This window comes from Microcaecilia unicolor, chromosome 3 (assembly GCF_901765095.1).
Source record: "Microcaecilia unicolor chromosome 3, aMicUni1.1, whole genome shotgun sequence".
Classification (NCBI taxonomy): Eukaryota; Metazoa; Chordata; class Amphibia; order Gymnophiona; family Siphonopidae; genus Microcaecilia; species Microcaecilia unicolor.
The window spans coordinates 373,010,412-373,030,851 of record NC_044033.1 but is presented as its reverse complement, the minus strand read 5'-3'; the positions used below and the strand labels follow the sequence as shown (position 1 = coordinate 373,030,851).

Sequence of the window (20,440 nt, the reverse complement as noted above, 5' to 3'; positions counted from 1 at the left end):
GTTATATAATCCATTCAAGAAAGCCAGTTAATCGTTTAACTTATTAGTGGAACATAACTACAGAGCATGGTATGGTCCCATTTTCAATATCGTAATACTAGAGCCCAGCTAAGGAACAGGTTATTTTGAGTTAGTCTTTACTGGACCAAACTTGCTTTCCTTGTGCCATCACCATTCTCAAGGATAGGCAGTGTCTTAAAGGATTTTTTTTTTTACATATCCCACATTATCCCAAGCAAATTCAGGTTCAATGTAGCTTACATATGAAAACAATGAGATGGAATAATAGAATTCATTTATACCATGGGAGCAAGTAGATGGATATGTCTGAAACATTTAACAAAGTTGAGATTAGCATATATACCCAACTGGGTGTTTAAAAGTCTGTCCTTCAATGATGCTGCATGCTCAGAAATCATAGCCATAAGTATAGACAGTTATTCAAACATTATCACATGCACACACCATAACAGGCATTCATAAACACATTGCAAAAATAAACAACAATTTCTACAGCCTACATCCAAAACTTACACTGGGGTTTACTAAGCCGCTAGCATGGCTGTGTCGGCAATGCTGAGCAGAAACCGCTAGTGAGGCTTAGTAATCAGACCCCTTAATTTTATTTTTTCATTCCAAAATTCAAGACAGAAGATGTTCAGATCGGTAGGACTCAAAGCAGTCCAAAACAAGTAAAGTCAGAAACAACACAGTTTATACCTAATTGTTCAACCACCCTTAGGCTTTACCTTTGGGTTTAAAAAGCAAAACCATGTGCATGTAAGGACCGGATAAATTAATTAAAACAAAATTTAAAGCAAATGCTCGTAATATGTAATACTTGGTAGCAATAATGAAAAAGTGATGGAATATTCATATAGAAGCAGCCTGAGCCAACAGATTTATTTTCAACTGAACATAATTAACTTTGTATGAACTTGGCGGCTAATAGTGTGCTGAACTGGGCAATGTTGATACATTTAATAGTAGTAATAAAAACAAAGGCAAGTGCATTTTTATAACATGCTACTGCATTTCACAAAACAAACGGAGCAAGTGCCCACATGCCTTTTTTCCTTTGATGTAGGCACAGGAAAAAAAAAAGATGGTAAATGCTCCCAGCTTTCAACCTAATTAATGTTTTTTTTAATTGTATTTATAAATAGTAAGTCTTATTATTAAGCACCTGATTCTCATGGCTGTTTTGGTGACCCTTTACTAGATGAAAACATCTCTGCATGAATACAAGTAGTCCCTTTAACCAGCCCCTCCACATGAAAGGGGGGGGGAGGGGGAAGGGAAATGGGACTTGATATACTGCCATTCAGATTTTTTTTTTTTTTTGCAACTTCAAAGCAGTTTACATATATTCAGGTACTTATTTTGTACCAGGGGTAATGAAGGGTTAAGTGATTTGCTCAGAGTCACAAGGAGCTGCAGTGGGACTCAGCTCAGTTCCCCAGGATCAAAGTCCACTGTACTAACCACTAGGCTATTCTTCCACTCATGACACATTGATGAAACCAACACTTCCTCTGTGTACATCCGTATGCTGCACAAGCCGGCACGTTTGAAAATATAAGTGAAATCAAATAAAAATACTACCAGCAATAAAGAACGACAACGTGGATAGAGCAGGTCATAGGTTTGCTTGCTTTGTTTTGGGTGAATGGGGACGACGGCTGCGCGGAGGAGAGGGAAAGCGAGACAGTATAATGGCTTCAGCTTTCTGACGTCATGTTCACTCTAACCTTGCAAAGCACTGGCCATAGAAAACTATTTGACTACACTTCCCAGCATTGTCGGTCCGGAAGCGGAAACTACTTCGGCCAGACGCACCGGCTGTTGTTATTTGCAGAGAGAGAACCCATGAATGGGAGGAAGTGGCTGAGTTAAAGGGCCGCCGCGGGGGATCCCTGCGCTCCATAGCGGCGGCGGCGGCGGCGGCGGCGGCGGCCATCCCGAGCAATGGCGGAGGAGGGGCAGTGGTGGTCCCGGCACTGTCTCTGAGTCCTCCATCGCTGGACGTGGAGGGGCCCAGCGCGATGCCCCGCAGGAAGCAGTCCCACCCGCAGTCCGTCAAACGTAAGTGCGGAGCTGAGGGGCAGTTCCCCACGCACCCCACCCCCCGCACCTCCCAGGAAGGCAGGGAACCTGGACCACCTCCTGTCTGCGGCTCGTAACAGAGAGTGAAAGTAGCAGGTGCCGCCCCGCTGGAAGTGACAGATAAGAGTTGTGATTACTACTGCAATAACCTAGAAATAAGGTTAACAAACAAGTTGTAGGTGATCATCTTTTAGTGGAGTGACTGTATACGCCTGGAAAGCTATGCATGGATGTTTTAAGTTAGTCCAGTTACAAGGTTTCGTCTACAACTTTTTTTTGCTGACCCTTCTCTTTAAATATCCCCGTGTCGGCTTTGTAATATGCTGGAAAATATTGCTGTAATAGCTTTTCTCCCGTAGTGGTGGTCCTTAGGTATATAATGCTCATTCGTCTGCCCTGCACCGTTTTTCACTTTAGAAAGAGTTGTAGTTGGTTGACAAGTGAAGATAATCCACCTGGAAATAAACGTTTTAAAGCATTCAGATGCATTTTATGTATTTCTATTTACAATACAAATAATAAATCTAGACAGAACGAAATAAATGCTTCAAATTTAAGGACTCCCCCCACCCCCCAGTAGGGCTTGACGGTATGTTGGGTTTTACTGCAGGTCATGGGAAGAGATGGCTTGAGAAAATTGTCCTTCATGCAGCAGCTTTTAATTAAAAATTGGGACCATTAGGAGATGGGTCAGTCAGTCTGACTTCTTATGTAGCCACTCTGATGTAGTGGTGTGTGATCTGCTCATTATGGATGTGCTTGGGAGGTTTCTTTCTGCCATGCTGTACATGAACTGCACTTGCTATAGTAGCTTTAAATTAAATCAGAGAGAGGAAACATTGCAGCAGTATAAATAAGGAAGTGATGGTTAAGTGTTAATTTACTAATTCCAGCCTTTCTCAGACCTGGAGGAATAGAAGTCATGAACAATATAAAAAAAAGTGTCTGGATTAAAAATATGGGAGTCCACAAAGACCAGGAAAACACCTCTAGGTGAAGTCTAAGGCACATAGAAGAGTAGAAAACCATTTCTTGTATACCGCTAATATCCCCTTTCCAGGGTTTAGTTTGTTTACATTCTAGGTGAGACAACACAAGCTTCAACGCAGGGATTAAAAGTATCACAGCCATTAGATAAACTATAGTCTCTTGTAAACTGAAGCATTAAGCTACATGCTGTTCTGTGTTGTTATGAAATTGCAACCTGCAAACTTCAGCAACGGAATGGTAATGTGCAAATAATTGATTTATTTATTCCTCTAGTTTATTTCACCACAAAAACAAAAAATGCTTGTGATGTTGTACAGCAGTGTCCTTAATATTTATGTATACAAGGAGCAATATAGAGTTCAAAAAATAAAATGCCCAAGGATATACTGTTAAAGTATCTTTCTTTTACTGAACCCCGCAATGACTATTTTCATTTATACTTACCTTAACTAAACAGAAGCTAAAACAAATTAAGAGATTGTAAGATACATATTGAGAACAGAAAACATTCTTATAACTTAAATGACCTGTCCCCAGCTATTCCATAAACTATAACATTATAATCTAACCACAAGGGTATAGAATTTACTTAGAACTGTGAACCACTTTTTCCTCACTTTCTCTGGAATACTGTTCCATAACTTGAGGAGCAACAGTGGAAAACATCTGGCAGCAACACCGCTCCTTACAAATGGCACATATACTAGGAACCACCAACAGGTCCTGCTGCAAAGACCATAAAGTCCTAGTAGGAACATAAAGCATAACTTTCTCCACCAAACATAAAGGGACCATGCTCTCGACGGCTTAAAGACCCAATCAGTAAATGAAGCTTGATCCAGTACTCCATAGGAAACCGGTGGCATTCATAGAGCAGGTTCCTCACAGCATCCTTAGGCCCCAAGCCAACTGTCAAACAGGCCACAGTGTATTGTACTGATTTGTAGACAACTCAGCCCATTCCTTGAGAGGACCATTAAAAACAGCCACAATAATTCAGTCTTCAGATCACTGGCATCGGAACTACCAAAATCAAGAGTGCAGTTCGTTTACCGAACTAATATATCAGCATAGACAAGAGCCCTTTATAATGTAACTAGCCGTTAAGCCCGTAACAACGGGCTAGTTTTTTGTTTTCCTATGGCCTCCCCCCGTCCACCAACCCTGCTGTCTCCCCTGCCCTCCCCCCAGCGTCTGTTTCCCTCAGTTCCGCCCCCTCCTTCTTTCCCTGCTCCCTCCTCCTCCGATTTCCACGCCCATGTCCAAGCCCTCCTCCCTATTGGGCTGTATTGTTGGTGATGGTGGGGCTTGGACTTCTACACTCTCAGCATTCTGACTCTTCTGCGCATTTGCAGGTGAGTCGGTCACTTGCCGTTTATATGTTTGATAACGTACAATTATTTAAATTATTCCAAAGAAACAAAAGGAGTTATAAGTAAGACAAGAGGAAACTTTTGAGAGCTATTATAAAACTCAAGTTTTGCAATAAAATTCCGGATTTTTGAGCTGTGTTGCTTTAGGTGAAATTGGGTTTTGTTGCTGTCACAAAGACGTGGTTCAGAAAGTCCCATGAACAGATATGGCCAGACAAATATTATCTATTTAGCAGTTTAACAAGGTGCATTACATTCAGGTAGGAAAGATAGGGATGGCAGAAAAGGGGTATTCAAATACTAAATAAAGCAACAGAAATGTAAGGGAGGGGCAGTCTTGAAATGGGAGATGGAATCTGTGCTTACACGAGTGGCCTACAGACCTCAGTTTAATCAGGGAAACTGGATAGTGAATTGGTCAAAATTGTAGAAATGATGGGGATTAAAGGGGGCAGTTTCTGATAAGAATTTTTAACCTTATAGATACAGAGTGCCTTGTCCTGTCAGCAGATCCAGTTAGATCCTGAACGCCTTAGACAGGTCTTGGAGCCTCTGAGCGAAGGAGCTATGATGGACCTGATATGTAGAAGTGGAGGAAGCATCTTGGTCTTCGAATAGTGATATTGATATAATGGCCAGGGAAAGGAGGAGTCCCAGCTGAAGAGTACTGGATTTCAGAATTACTGATTTTGGTAAAACGGGTGAGTTTCGTAAAGAGACTCTGGCAGGGTGGAGGGAGGTGGATGAAGTGAAAGATCTATAGTAACAGCAACAGATCTGCTTGTCAGGAAAATAAATAAAAAGAATACCATTTTGCTTTACCAAAGAAGGGGAGGGAAACAGAATGGCAAAAAGATTAGCATTTAAAAAGCACAAGTAATCTCAAAAACAAGAATATAGGGTAGATTATCTAAAGCTGAAAGTGGGGGGGGGGGGGGGGGGGGAAGAGGTCTGGATGGCAAAAGTGTATAGAAGCATAAATACCTAAAGAGGTAAAGCAAAGTGCCGAGATTTTATTTTTTGGTATGTTACTGAAAGGAAGAAAGCCAAAGGTGATACTGTGAGTCTGAGAGCTGATAAGGAAAAAAGCAGCGATGCTAAATAAACACATCTGTTTAGTGTTCACTGAAGGAAGAGGGAATGGGTAGAGGACCAGTGTTGGCAACGGTGTGTATAGAAATCTGGTGATAGCACACCATTTAGAGGCGAGAATGCTTGGATGGAACTAAAAGAACTGAGGTGCATTCTGGCAGTTCTGCTGAAGGATCTATTTACTAGATGTTTGGAGGGGGTGGGGTCTTAAATGACTGGAGATGGAAGATGTCCCTCATCATAAACATATCAGAGAGGAGGTTGAAAACTAAGGCCAGCTAATCTGACCTCAGTGGTGGAAAAATGTACTGAAGGAAAGGATATTGAGGTTTCTACAAAACAGTAGGTTACTGGGTTCAAGCAGCATGGTTTTACCAGTGAGAGATCATATCAAATGAATCAGATTTTTTTTTTTTTTTTTAGTTGGGTGACCTGAGGATTTGGTCAAGAGTGTGTGCTGGATGTAATTCATTTGGATTTATGCTTTATACTTTGTTCCTCATGAGAGGCTTATAAATAAACTGAGCAGCCTGAGGGTGAGGTGGAGTAAATTAGAAATGAGTTGAGTAGTGGTAAATGGAGCTCACTCTGAGAGGAAAAGGTGATTAGTTGAATGTCTTGGAGATCAGTCCTGGTGTCAGGTCTGCTCAGGATCTTTGTGAGTGATATTGAAGAACTAGGAAAAAATGCCCGTTTCTGAGCGGAATGAAATGGGCGCTAGCAAGGGGCCCCCTCCCTCCGTCCCTCGAAGCTACTTGCCTTGTTCGCCCTCCCTCCGTCCCTCGAAGCTACTTGCCTTGTTCGCTGTGGGCCGTTTCGGCCCTCGAGTGTCTATAGCTCCGCCCTCGACGTCATGACGTTTTGATGCGTCATGATGTTTTGACGCGAGGGCGGTGCAGACACTCCAGGGCACACCGGATATCTTGGGCGCCTCAACTTCCGTGGAGGCTTCAGAACGTTGGGGTTGCCTTTTATATATATTATTGAAGAATGGTTAGAAGGAAAAGTTTGCCTTTTTGTGACTGATACAAAGAGCAGTATCTGAGTAGACACTCTTGAGGGAGAATGAAAAGTGATCTGAAAATGGATGAAACACAAGGAGGGATAGGGGGACAGAGGGAAGATTGAATATATGGGCAAGATAGGAACAGGGACACGGAGGGAAGATGCTGGACAGGATGGATAGGGATACAGAAGGAAGATGGATGGTGGATAATAGTTACTTAAAAACAGAGAAAAGTAGAAATGAGACACCGGGGTCAAAATGAATGGAAAAATAAAATGCTCAGACAAGAAAGGTAGGAAAAATTATTTTATTTTGAATTTATTAATTGGAATGTCAGATTTTGGAAAGTCACATCTCTGATATCTTGCATTTCAGTTTCTATGTCTCCAGTATTGCTGTTCATACAGAAGCTAATTTTTTTAAAAGTATTCAGTTCATTTATGTGCCTTCATATCTCTAATACTGCTCTGTGGTTCTTTGTGTCATATTTGCTGAGGGACTGTCCAGGGCCGTGCCTAGGGTCTCTGGTGCCCCCCTGCAGACTATCAGGTGGCGCCCCCTTCCCCCCGTGTGGCACAAGATGCAAAGGAAATAGGAGCTGAAAGATGGCGTGCATCTTTGTGGGATTGCTGAACAAATAGAGGGTTTACAACCACTTAGCTTTTCGTGCTTTCATGTTCACGAAATTAGTAATTAAATCGTTGATATCTAACTGGGCACATATATCATTCTCAATAGCAATCATGGCAAGGCTTACAAGCCTTTCTTGCAAAATACTTGATCGCAAATAATCCTATATAATCTCACCTCCAACAGGATGTGCCTGGGACCGTGCCTCCCTCGGAGGTGGTCTGCTAGGCAGGCACGCACTGACGTCAGTGACAGCTGATACCAAGCAAGGGGAGGAGTAGGGAAACACACGGAGCGTGTTTCCCTACTCCTCCCCCTGTGTTACAGCCCACTGCACCCCCCTTCCGCGACCCAGTCAACCCACCCTTCTCGGCGAAAACCGTCCCCCGCGCCGTCCAGTACCTGTGCTGACGGGGGACCCAACCCCCATCAGCCGAAGTCCTGTGCTGGCCTTCGCGCCATTGCTTCTTCAATGATCTTCAGTTCAAGTTCCTCTGCGTGCGTCTGACGTCAGATGCACGCAGAGGCAACTTGGACACAAAATCATTGAAGAAGCAACGCCTCGAAGGCCAGCACAGGACTAAAGAAACTGTGTCACTGGACCAGGGATGGGAGAGGGGCTTGCTGGATCTGAAGGACTCATCCTCTTTGCCCAGGGCTGTAGAGACGGAAGCAATTTTGGATGGGGTCTGAGTCAGTGAAAATGTACTGACGCCAACTTCATCTTCTAAATAAAAACGTACAACGTTATAATATATGGTAAATTTATGATTTTATACTTAATATATTATTTTGGCCTGGATCTAAAGTTATATCCTGAAATGGTTAGAGGTGTTGCCTGGTGGTTTCTGCTTTGCCACCGACCCAAGTTAGTGTTGAGAGGTTGTTCTCTGCTTTAAGAATAATTAGATCAGATTTGAGGGCATTCCATGAAAGAGAATCTGACTGAGGTGATTCTTTTTCTGAGGACAAATTCTTCAAAGATTAGTTTAAATATAAGTGCGTAACAGTGTATTGTGTATTTTCAGTTGATATTTTTTGTTCAGTTTCTTGTTCAGACTTCAAATAGATATATTTCGTGGTCTGTTAGTCCTAATTTTTGTACATAAAATAATATCCTATGTATCTGGAACTAATCAAATTTCTCTTAGATTATTGTACTTAGTTGGAGTTGAGTTGTGGTTGGACAGTAGAAAAATAGAGGAGCTGGAATCGAAGATTTAGTGTACCAACTCCACAGCCCTGGGGACCCATAGATGGTTAAAGTAGCCCCGATTATATTGTTGTTGTAAGTTAAATGTTTTCAATGGTGCTACTTAATGGAATACTTGCAACAGTGTTGTGATGTAGTTATATAGACAGGGTAAACTTTTTGCCTGGGTAGGGAGAGTTAAGTGAACAGTTACTGGTTGTAGGCTGAGGGACCACATTTTAGGCCTCATTAAAATTTGTACCACAAATGACCCTTTTTTCTGAAGTCTAAATTTAGGAACTGTTAATGATTCTTCTCACCAAGGTTGTCCTTATTCCTGAAGATTATATAACTTTAGATGAGAACCTGGGAGCTCGCTTTATGGTTGTGGCTGCAATATAGACACCAACAGGAAAATCCTCAAGTTTTCAAATTTATTCTTTAATCACTTCTACATCCAAAGGACTAAGCTCTCTTCTGTTTACATGAAATACAAATAGAACAGAGATGTTCAGCTTAGATTTAAAAAAAATAGTATCTCTGTGTAATATTTTAGTGCAGTGGTTACCAAACCTGGTCCTGAAGGCCCCCAGGCAGTCAGGTTTTCAGTACATCCACATGAATATTCATGGAGGCAGTGCATACAAATCTCTCTCATAAATATTCATTGTGGGTATCCTGAAAACCTGACTAGTTGGGGTCAGTGGCGTAGGAAGGGGGGGGGGGTGGGGCGGTCCGCCCGGATGCACGCCGCTGGGGGGTGTCGGCGCCTCGCTGGTTCCTTTCTCTCTCTGCCCCAGAACAGGTTACTTCCTGTTCCGGGGCAGAGAGAGCAAGGAACCAGCGAGGCGCTGACACCCCCCCCAGCGGTGTGCTCTCGGCGGATTGGCCCTCCCACCGCCCCTCACCGCCTTCCAGGTATGTTCTCGCGGGCGTGGCGTGGCGGGGGGGGGGTGTTGTGCTACGGAGGGGGAGGGTGCGTCGGCGCTGCACTCGGGGGGGGGTGCGCAGTGGCGACCCGCCCCGGGTGTCAGCTGCCCTCGCGACGCCACTGGTTGGGGTGTCTTCAGTACCAAGTCTGGGAACCACTGTTCTAGTGAAGGGACATACATAGCCAATTAGGTTTTCAGGATTTCTGCAGAGAATATACGTGAAACAGATTTTGCATACTGATCTGGGTCATGCACATCATTGTGGACATCCTGAAAACCCAACTGGCTGAGTGTGTCCCGAGGGCTTGGGTTGAGAAGCCCTGCTTTACTGAAAAATAAGCATATCCCGAAGTGAATTCACTGTACTCCCAGATTCTGTAAGTTTTGCTATGGTGCTAAAAGCACAAGGCTGAAACCATTGAGTTGCCTGTGCAGTGTCCAGCTATTATCTGCCTTGTGCATTGTTTAAAATCTCTGCTTCCTCACAATTACACTGGAGAAACAGCAGCAGAACTTGGGGTATGGTGAATACTGGATAGGAAACCACAAGGTAGCTGAACACAAAATCCCACAGAAAATTACAAAAATGCCAAGTGAGTGGGAAGGAAAAGAAGAGTTGACAAACCAGGAACTCAAGGAGGAACAGTACTTTAATTCAAATGCAGTGATTGTGTAAATGACTTGACATGGCTCCGTATTTCGGCACAACATGCCTTCCTGAGGAGTCTTGCAGTTATCTCTCTTACTTTAATTGAGAATGGAGATGCACCCAAAACAGCTTCTTTTAGTCTTTAAAAAGACCTTGCACGAATCTGAATGTGCACTTGAAATGAATCTTCAAAGAAAGCTTAAGTTCTGTAAAGAGTTGATTATGTTCATTTTGGATATGCAGCTGTCAATAGGCAGTGAGCAGCTTATTGTCCAATGGCTCCGGCTCCAGAGAAGAGAGACCCTGAGCCTTATGCTCCATTCCTCCTTCTGCATTAACTGGGTATGTGAAAAATCTTTTATTTTAAGAAGCAGCTGAATAGAATGAGCAGGAGATCACAAAGCAGACATCTTAGCCCTTCATTTTCCAGCTGTCCTTTTTTTCATTAGAGTGAGACTTCAGTGTGCCATCACTCTTACAGATGTTTCCTTGCCTTGTGTTAAATATCAGGCAGGTGCTCATCCTTCCTCTGGTTTCTGGTGCTTAGCTAGGGACTGTGTCTGAATTGAGTCATGCTGACTGTGTTCAAATATCAGCAAGACCAGTGTTCACAGTACCAAGAAAGCAGAAAGCATAGTCTTTCACAGAGGTTCATGCATGTTATCCTCCTCCCATGGAGAAGTGAGGAAGATGCTCTTGACTGTATTCTGAAAGAATTATTCCTACATAGTAACAATAGTAAATGAGGGCAGATAAAGATCTGTGTGGTCCATCCAGTCTGCCCAACATGATAAACTCATTTTACATGGTATGTGATACTTTATATGTATACCTGAGTTTGATTTGTCCTTGCCATTCTCAGGGCACAGACCGTAGAAGTCTGCCCAGCACTCTTTTTGTGCTAAAAGTTCTGAAGCTGACGTCTAAGCCCCTTAAAATATCTATTCAGTCAAGATCAGGGCGTAGACCGTAGAAGTCTGCCCAGCACTGGTTTTGCTTCCCAATTACTGGCATTGCCACCCAATCTCAGCTAAGATTCCGTGATCAATTCCTTCTAAACAGGATTCCTTTGTGTTTATCCCATTCATGTTTGAATTCCATTACCGTTTTCATCTCCACCACCTCCCGCGGGAGGGCATTCCATGTATCGACCACCCCTCTCTGTGAAAAAATAGTTCCTGACATTACTCCTGAGTCTGCCCCCCTTCAACCTCAATTCATGTTCTCTATTTCTACCGCATTCCTATCTCTGGAAAAGGTTTGTTTGAGGATTAATACCGTTCAAATATTTGAACGTCTGTATCATGTCACCCCTGTTTCTCCTTTCCTCCAAGGTATACATGTTCAGGTTGGCAAGTCTCTCCTCATACAGTTTGCAACACAAATCCCATATCATTTTTGTAGCTACGTACAGATGAAAGGTTTGACCAGTCACAGCATTGGGAATGACCTCAGACTTTATGCAGCTTTTTCTTCTGTCATTCTTCATATTTGTTCATTCAGTAGTTTGTGTGATTTATGTAAAAATGATATTTAACGACTGCCACTGAAAAGGCTGTTGACAACTTAATAGGTGTTTCTTCTTTCTCTTGTGCATATTCAAAAAGTTCTGCCAAACTTTGAAGCACCTTAAAAAAGGTCTTTGAAAAGTTTTCATACTATAAGACAAGAAACATAGTAAACTGGTAGAGGTGATGCATTATAGACCTATTGAATGTTTAGAGGTGCAAACTTTGAGGATCACTAAGGTTTGTTTTAGAAGGGCTTTTTTTCAGGGGTACTCGGGTACTGAATACTGGCACCTTTTCCATTGCCTGCTAAAATTAACACATGGTCCGTAAGTATTAATGAAAAAAATGCAAATTCTTAACACCAGTTCTGCCTTTTCATAGATTCTGTGGTGAATTGCAAGGGGTCTGGCTGTTGTGGGCAAGGTCCCTCAGTAATCACTCCACCCCTGGAGGATGGCCTTGCATTTGAGTACTGGTGCCTTTTTTGCTAGAAAAAAATGCACTGGTTTTAGACAGTGAAGTTCGTGGAGTGAGGAAGGAAGAGAGAGGTTGAAAGCCAAGTTCAAGCGAACATGAGAGGGCTACAGAAAGATAGAAATGTAGGTGAAGATCTTGGTTGTCTTGTGCAAACTCTCTTATTGCTGCATCTCTTAGGTTATTGTTAGCAGTATTCATAGGAGCCAACTTCTCAAAATTATTAGGTGTGTCAGCTCTTATGGCTGTACTACCAGGCCTGGAAATACCCATGGGGGCCAGGTTTCACAGGTTGGCATCTGATGGAAGAGATGCAAGTGGGTACTAGGATGAAGTCATTGCAGCTTCCACCAGTGGAACCAGGAAGAGATGTCACAATGGATAGGGGCAGCAGGACCCTGTTGCTGAGCCATTGTGAATGCCAGGAAGGAGAGAAAACAAAGAAATGAGGGAGGGGAAGAAACTGTAGGAGAGTTAAGGCAAGGAGAAGAGTGTCTGAAAGGAAGACAAGCACAGAGGAAGGGAGGTTCAAAGATAGATCAAATTAAGAAAAGAAAAATAGCCCAAAGAAAAACAAAAGTAAAATGAAGAAAGAGGAAATAATGATGGTAGATAAGGAATTCAAGGTCAGTTTAGTCTGCTCAAATGTATTCTTGCTGCGGTGTCATAGACCTCAGCAGTGATGTGTCACTGCTCGGGGTAGGAGAGCCCTTCGGCCATAGTCGGGTTTACACTGCCTACCCAACCCAACCCTGGCAGCAGGTGAGTCACACCCTGGTGGAAGCTAGACCATAGAGTGGCTCATAAAAGAGCCATAGGGGGTGCCTTGATAAGTCAGGTTGGAGGGTAGCTCTGAATAGAGCCCTTTGGGGCTGTCCCAATGCAGTCAAGGCCAGGGAATAGCTGGAGGCCTGAAGACCAGGAGATCCGGAGACCTGAGGGCCAGACGACCAGGCTGAAGATGCAGACTGGAATAAGGCTAGGCAACCCATTGCAAAGGCAATGAGGCAGTGTTCCAAGCTCCCTTATAAGGACCCTGGCTCCAGACATCATCAGTGGGCACCTCCTCAATTCTTCACTGCTGGCCCTTTAAGAGGAGTCTCTTCATTCATGCGTGCAGCTAGGAGCACTGGTGTCAGCTGGCGAGGGAGTGGCCCACATGTGCGGTGGCAGACCCTGGGATGCTGGAAGTGGCCACAATGGGAGGATAGCTGGAAGTCCTGGGGTGCTGCCAAGTCCGGTCCCGATGCCTACCGTGGTAAGAGGTAAGCCAGGGTATGTGAGGCCACAGCCATGACAGTACGCTCTCCCTAAAGATTCCCCTCCTCTCAGTCTGGGTTTGAGCCTATGGGGAAACACGTGTTGGAACCTTCTGATGAGCCATGGAGCATGGACATGTTTCAGGTTCCCAGGAGTTTTCTTCAGGACCATTGACCTTCCATTGCATGAGGTACTGGAGTCTGCCTTGGAGTTGAGGACGTCTTGAACCTCGTACTCATAGTGTGGATCGGTGGACACGGTTAGACTGTTAATTCCTGTTAAGCAGGGTGTTGATCCTTTCTTCTATCATTCAGGACTATATAAGAAGAATTGTGAATTGGTCTATTAATATGTGACTCAAATTGGATGCAGACAAAACCAAGCTTCTTTGGTTTGGTTAATGTGAATCAAATATTCCTCAATCAATTATTCTGGAGGGAGAATACAGTTAATGGTGGAAAGAGAATCTAGAGTGTTGGGCTTCGTCTTGATTCCTCATTATTTATGGAATCACAAGTAAATTTAATTTGGAAGGCCTATTTTTAACTTAAGCAACATAGATTGGTTCGTTCATACTTTCCCCAAGATCGTTTTAGAGAGAGAGTTCAACCTATGCTAGATTATTGTAATTCTTTATATTTAAGGGTTGCAACAAAGTATATTTCTAAAATGCAGCTGATCCAGAACACCGCAGCTAGATTAATTTTTCACAAATCAGTTTTCTCATGTTTTTCCATTGTTGTCTGAATTGCATTGGTTGCTAGTTCAGGCAAGGATAGTCTTTAAGCGCTGTGCCTGATATTTAAAGCTTTTACATGATGCCTGTGCTGAAGATCTTTCACAATCTTTTAATTTTTTTTTACAATCCAGGTTTAAGCCTCGGACGTAATTCTTTTGTTCTAGCTCTTCCCTCCACTTACAAATTAGATTAAAGCGTTTTTTCCTCATTCATTTAATTTTCTTGCCATTGTGCCTTTGGAATTGTTTTCCTCTTTTGTAAGGCTTTAAAGACTTTTATTTATTTTCCTCATTATAATTATTGATCCTATTTTTAGTTTGTCATTGTATATTTTGGCATTTCTTTAGTTTATTGTAATTCCTTATGATTGTATCAGTAACTATTTGGATCCTAGAAGGAAGAGTTGGGCTATAAGCCCCATGTAGCATAGCATAGAATAGCAAGGGCCAATTGCTGGAGCAGCTGCATAACGGGTGATTCGCCCGGGCTCATGGCCTTTGTAATCTGTCGCTGCTCGGGGTAGGTGAGCCCTTGGGCCCACCTACGGGTTTATACTGCCTACCCAACCTGAAGGCTGGGTGGGCTCCGGCTGGTGGAAGGCAAGTCATGCTGTAGTGGAGACTAGACCAGAGAGTGGCTCTTAAGAGCCCTTGGAGGCTGGCCTGACAGAATCAAGGCCAGGAAATAGCTCTTAAAGAGCCCTTGGGGGTGCCTTGACAAGCTAGGTGTTTGTCTCCCTTATAAGGACCCCGGCCCCAGACGTCCTCGATTCTCCCTCCACTGCTCTTTTAAGAGAGTCCCTTTGCGTGTGTGCGCACCTAGGAGCACTGGTGAGGAGTGGGCCCATGAAAGGCAGCAGGCCCTGGATGCTAGAAGTGGCCGGGAGGGGCAGCTGGAAGTCCTGGAGAGTGCCGCGGAGCCCCGCACTAACGCCCACCTGGTAAGAGGTGAGCTGGGGTATGGGAGGGCATGGCCATTGGCAGGATATCACTAGGCATTGGATAAAGAGGCTTGTTTTCCATTTCTCTGTGCCAGTACCCCAAATTCTGCTATCCTTCAGTTAGCCTATGAGCCCCTGCACTTTAAGGAGGTGAGCTGGAAGGGGCACTGCAAGGGCTCTTGGGAGGACAGTAGTACCATTGGGAAAAAAGCCGAGAAGAATGTGCATATTTTGTAAGGGAACACCAGTCACACTTCTTGATCCAGATATCCAGTGACATTGTCCTCTGTTTTTTCTTTGCAACTAGGGATCTTCAGTGCGTAATCAGAGTTTCTTGAATTTCTTAAGAGTTTTTGGCTCCACCATGTTCAGTAGGATACTGTTCCATGCAACCATCAACCTTTACATTAAAAAGTATTTCCTGATATTGCTCCTGATCTACCCTTCTGTAGCTTCATACCATAACCTCTTGACCTAGAGCATTCTTTTCTTAGAAACGGTTTGCTTTGTATTACACCGTTACTTATACCATTTGACTGTTTGTCATGTCATATATTTTTCCTCCACTCTAGGCAGTGGTGAATTTATTATTCACCATTAGGCTTGTAACTGCTAGCTGTTCTCCCTTTTCCCTCCCATAACTTGTCCAGATAAGATACCACTGCACCTGATTAGTTGTAGAAGTAGAAGTAGTAGCAGTAGCTGATGATGTAAAACTGTTGACTGGCACTGGCTGGATGGCACTTGCCTATTAATGCCCACAGGTAAATCCATCCCTGCCTTTTTAGGTCCTTGAGTCTCATTTATATGACTTTTGATGTATAGTCCAGCACTATTTTGGTAACCACCTTCTGGATCACCTTTACCCTGTCCACATTTGGCAGTACAGGCTGCAGAGTCTGAGATGAGATCTCACAATGCGCTGCACAGAGGCATTATCACATTCTGTTTTCTATTGGTTACAGCTCTCTCTATGCACCCCAGCATTCTTCTGGCACTGATCACCAACTTAGCACACTGTTTCTCTATCCTGAGATCAGACATAATTATTTAAGGCCTGTTTAATTGCACATTTCATTTCATTGTTTGTATATCCACCTTCTGGTCTTCTTGATGGTGTTACAGCCATCAAAAATAAAATATTTCAGCATTCTCACCTGGGTGCGCCCCTATCATGTATCATTCTCTGGTGTCTGGGTGTTGGCTTAAATATTGTAAGAATCAAAACTAGAAATGGCAAGACCTGAAATAGCCTCATAAGAATAGCCATATTTGGACAGACCAGTGGTCCATCTAACCCAGTATCCTGTTTCCAACAGTGGCCAAGCCAGGTCACAAATACCTGGCAGAAACCTGGATAGTGGCAACATTCCATGCTACTAATCCTAGGACAAGCAGTAGCTTCCCCATGTTTGTCTCAATAGCAGACTGTGGACTTTTCCTCCAGGAACTTGTCCAAACCTTTTTTTTAAACCCGGGTACGCTAAGCTCCGGCAAAGTGTTCCAGAGCTTAACTATTCGTTGAGTGAAAAAATATTTCCTCCTATTTGTTTTTAAAAGTATTTCCATGTAACTTCCTTGAGTGTCACCTAGTCTTTGTACTTTTGGAATGACTAAAAAATTGATTCACTTCTACACCACTTGGGATTTTGTAGACCTCAATCAAATCTCTCCCCTCATCTGTCTCTCTTTCCAACAAAGAGCCCTAATCTCTTTAGCCTTTCCTCATATGAGTGGAGTTTCTCTTTATCATTTTGGTCGCTCTTCTTTGAACCTTTTCTAATCTGCTATATCTTTTTTGAAATACGGTGACCAGAACCTGAACACAGTACTCGAGGTGAGGTCGCACCATGGAATGATACAGAGGCATCATAGTATTTTCGGTCTTAGTCACCATCCCTTTCCTAATAATTCCTAGTATTTCTGTTTGCTTTTTTGGCCTTCTAGTGGAGGTAGTGGAAACTGTCACTATAATACAGGGGTTCTAAATGTAGTCCTCAGGATACCCCAAGCCAGTCAGGTTTTCAGGATACCCATAATGAATATGTATGAACTAGGGCTGTATACAATGGAAGCCATGCATGCCTATTCACTGTGGATATCTTGGAAACAGACTGGCTTGTACCCTCTTTTGCATCAGTTACAAACTTACATGCTAAGCCCTCCGGGGAAAGGAAAATACGTACTGTGCTTGAATATAATTATCCTTGAGCTGTTACTGAAAGAGGTGTGAGCTAAATCCAAATTCCTTCCCTAATAGGGGAATTGGAGGATACCTCTACAGAAAGCATTTCCCTAATTTAGGAGGAAAGCATCCATGTGTCCCTATCATAGAGTAGAACTGAGGTACCTTCCTGTTTTAAGAAGAGATCTACATGGTGTTGCCCCATTGCCAAAAGATCATTTCAGCCACTTCCTATAACAAGGTCCCATCAAACTGGTGTATTCTCCAATTCTAATCACACAGGTTCAGGGATATTATACATTCAAATGTCAGGCCTCTTTCCTTCACAGCTTGATAATGTTAGCTACCCTGATCTGCCTGACAGCATGCCACTGGTCATTGTGCTTCTAGGAAAGTGTCCACTTTTGGTTTTAAGTTGAGATTTGTTGTCTGGTGTGAGGGAAAGGCCTAGACTCTTTTTTCCTATCCCACACAAATCTGCCTGAGTACATTCTACATCTTATGTTTGAAAACTACTATACTGTTTAGCATTTCTATAGTGCTACAAGGCGTACCAGTGCCATTAAGGTCCCGGTAGTGCAATTAGCACATATCACCACCATGTAGAAGGTAAGCCCATCTCTATTCTGCCTCTAATTGTTTGTTTTATGTGTTGAAGCCACCTGCTGTGTCTTGGGACCTCAGTTGTTATGACCCAGCTGATGAAAGCTCCTTTTGAGCCACTAGCCTCCTGTTACTTGAAGTACCTTATGTCTTACTTTTAGTGGTGGTGATTTCATCAAACAGAGCTCTAGGCTTTAGTGACTGACCATCCTATGCAAAGTTTTTCAACAATAGGAACTATACTGCTCAGCCATCTGTATTCCTTCCTAACCCTGTTGGGCACATACACCTATAGATACATTCTCAGTGAGGATACTGCATGATCTGGGCCCAAGTTCCAGCTACAGGATCACGTCCCACTCCACGGAAATGATGCAGTCCATACAAATGAACTTTCATCTCTCTAACAGTACAGAGGATCCCAGTCTGTAAGAGGAATTGCTCTACTGTGTCCTTGAAGATCTCCTCTGTCTGCCTCAGCTGTTCTAAGTCTGGCATTCTGACTTCCAGAAATTGGGCTGGTTCGCTTTGCACTGAGTGCACACATACAATATGTCACCAATTGGCAGATAATCATACATGAGGGTTATCCAGCCTTTTGCACAGAGTGCCACATCTCACTGCTGGATGCTGTCTGCATCTTAGTCTTGTCATTTAAAAGTCCTTAAGTTTATTTAGCATATCTTATGTTTGTTAGTGGCTTATAGTTAATCTTGTGATAAGATCAGAGTTATTACAGTTATTGATAAAAATCCCTAATTAAGTATTGTGGTGAAAAAGTTTCCCTTTGTCCTCTTAGTTGAGATAAAGTCCTATAAATCAAAGGATGTACCTGGGGACGGAAAATCAAACACAAAGACATTTTAACTAAGCTGGGTTCTTGAATTTATCAGTATAGCCCACAACCTCTCTTTTCTGGGTTTTTAGAACATGAAGTTTCGTATTGTTCTCTCATCTTTTCACAGCAAGACCCTTTTGCCAAATCTTCTCTTTGTGAGGGAAGAATTATGAAGTTTTCCCATGTGTAAAACCTGTTGTACTTACAGAAATGGTCTTTTATAAAATTGTGTTGGTCATTCTGTCACCTGTAAGTATGCATGGCAACAAGATAGCATGTTATTTATATGTGTGAGGATAGCATGTTATTTATATGTGTGAGGAGTAGGAGTTGTGATATACAAACATATATACAAGTACATGCTTAGAGTACACTCACGTATTTACATGAACTCGTGTGCTTATTTTATAGAGACCAAGGCACCTTTTGGGATCATTCACATAAACATCCACTTATAAAATCAAACCCTATAAGTGGTTTCTCTAGCAAGCAATTTATCTCTGTATACACAAAAACTTTAAAACAGAGCTGCCTTTTAGCTGTTAAATAAACAAGCCTGTCCTTCCAACCACCCTTATCTTTAACTCTCTCTCTTTGTCTAGTCATATGTAAGCCAGGCACTGTAGACTTCAGCTTTCTAGAGAAATCGAGATACAGACATCCTGAGTCTGGTCACCAGCTGCTGCTGTTAAGTGATCCAAGGTTGCTGTGATTACTACCTTTACAGCATCCCTAGCCATGATTGGCCTGAGGAGCAGAAGGTGGATTTGGGATTCAAAGTCTGGATCTTGCACATGCAAACACTGTCTGTAAACCGTCGGGTTCTCCTGTGATAATGTGCGGATGTTTTCCACAGGTTTGAGGATTAGTTACTCATTATAGGCCAGTGAGCTTTGCAAGTTGCATGCATGCACTCGCTCTTTTTGACAGCTCAGTAATTTGGTGGGGTGTCCCTTTGTGTGTTGCAGTGGGAGGATGGCTTAGAGAAGAGCGCAGGCCTCGTTTTGGAGAGTGATCTCATGCTGGGGCAGGACCTAGAATTTGAGGACAGCAGTGACAGAATTATGGGCTTCGGAAAGGGCTCAGAAGGTGTGTAAGTATGTTCCTGACAGCTCTGATAATCACTTAAGAATTCAGGTGGTAACATGCGGTTTTTGTCAGTTAATAAGACTGTGTACAGTGGCGTAGGAAGGGGGAGCAGTGGGGCGGTCCGCCCCGGGTGCACGCCGCTGGGGGTGTCGGCTCCGCTGGTTCCCTGCTCTCTCTGCCCCGGAACAGGTTACTTCCTGTTCCGGGGCAGAGAGAGCAGGGAACCAGCGGAGCTGACGCAGCTCCCAGCGACTTGCACTCGGGGGCGGATCGCCCTCTCACCCGCCCCTCGTGTCCTAATTCAAGTAAGAATGCGCTCCGGGGGGGGGGAGGGTGCGCGCCAAGGGGGGGGGGCGCCGTGCTGCACTGCACCCGGGGGGGAGGGGGGGGAGTGTGCGTAGCGGCGACCCGCCCCGGATGTCAGCCGCCCTTGCTACGGCACTGACTGTGTTCCGTGGCTGGGCAGGGACCATGGCTGGCTTGCATGATCCAGAGGTGATCAGGTGCAGCTGTTGCACAAGTTCAGTAGCAGAAGTGAAAAACGCCATATCTGTTATAGGGAAGCCCTCCTAAGGGGAACTTATTTGCCTTCAAAGATGTTACTGCAAAAAAAAACTTGCACCAAAATGGAACAATTTTCCCACTGATTTGTCATAAATATAAGAGCAACTTCACTCTAACCTACTGACTGAACAGCAGTGAGTTATTGTTTAATTTCAAAAGTGATGTACCTTCCTTATACTCCGACAGAGTTTGTGCCATTAAGACACATGGGAAGGAGAATGGTCTCACTTGAATTCATGCTGATTGCTGGCTTATGTCATTGCCTGA

The 20,440-nt window shown here is 43.5% G+C and overlaps 1 protein-coding gene across 1 annotated transcript in view; it reads left to right on the top strand.

The window, feature by feature from the left end:
* Window positions 1-2,030: 2,030 nt before the first annotated feature.
* The window catches only part of ZNF513 (zinc finger protein 513), a 79,423-nt gene continuing 61,013 nt past the window's right edge, over window positions 2,031-20,440 (top strand). Inside the window, exons 1-3 of the mRNA XM_030198588.1 lie at window positions 2,031-2,085; window positions 19,248-19,376; window positions 19,489-19,609. Coding sequence (XP_030054448.1) covers window positions 19,356-19,376; window positions 19,489-19,609 — 142 coding nt within the window. The 5' untranslated portion in view covers window positions 2,031-2,085; window positions 19,248-19,355. The remainder of the gene's footprint in view (window positions 2,086-19,247; window positions 19,377-19,488; window positions 19,610-20,440) is intronic.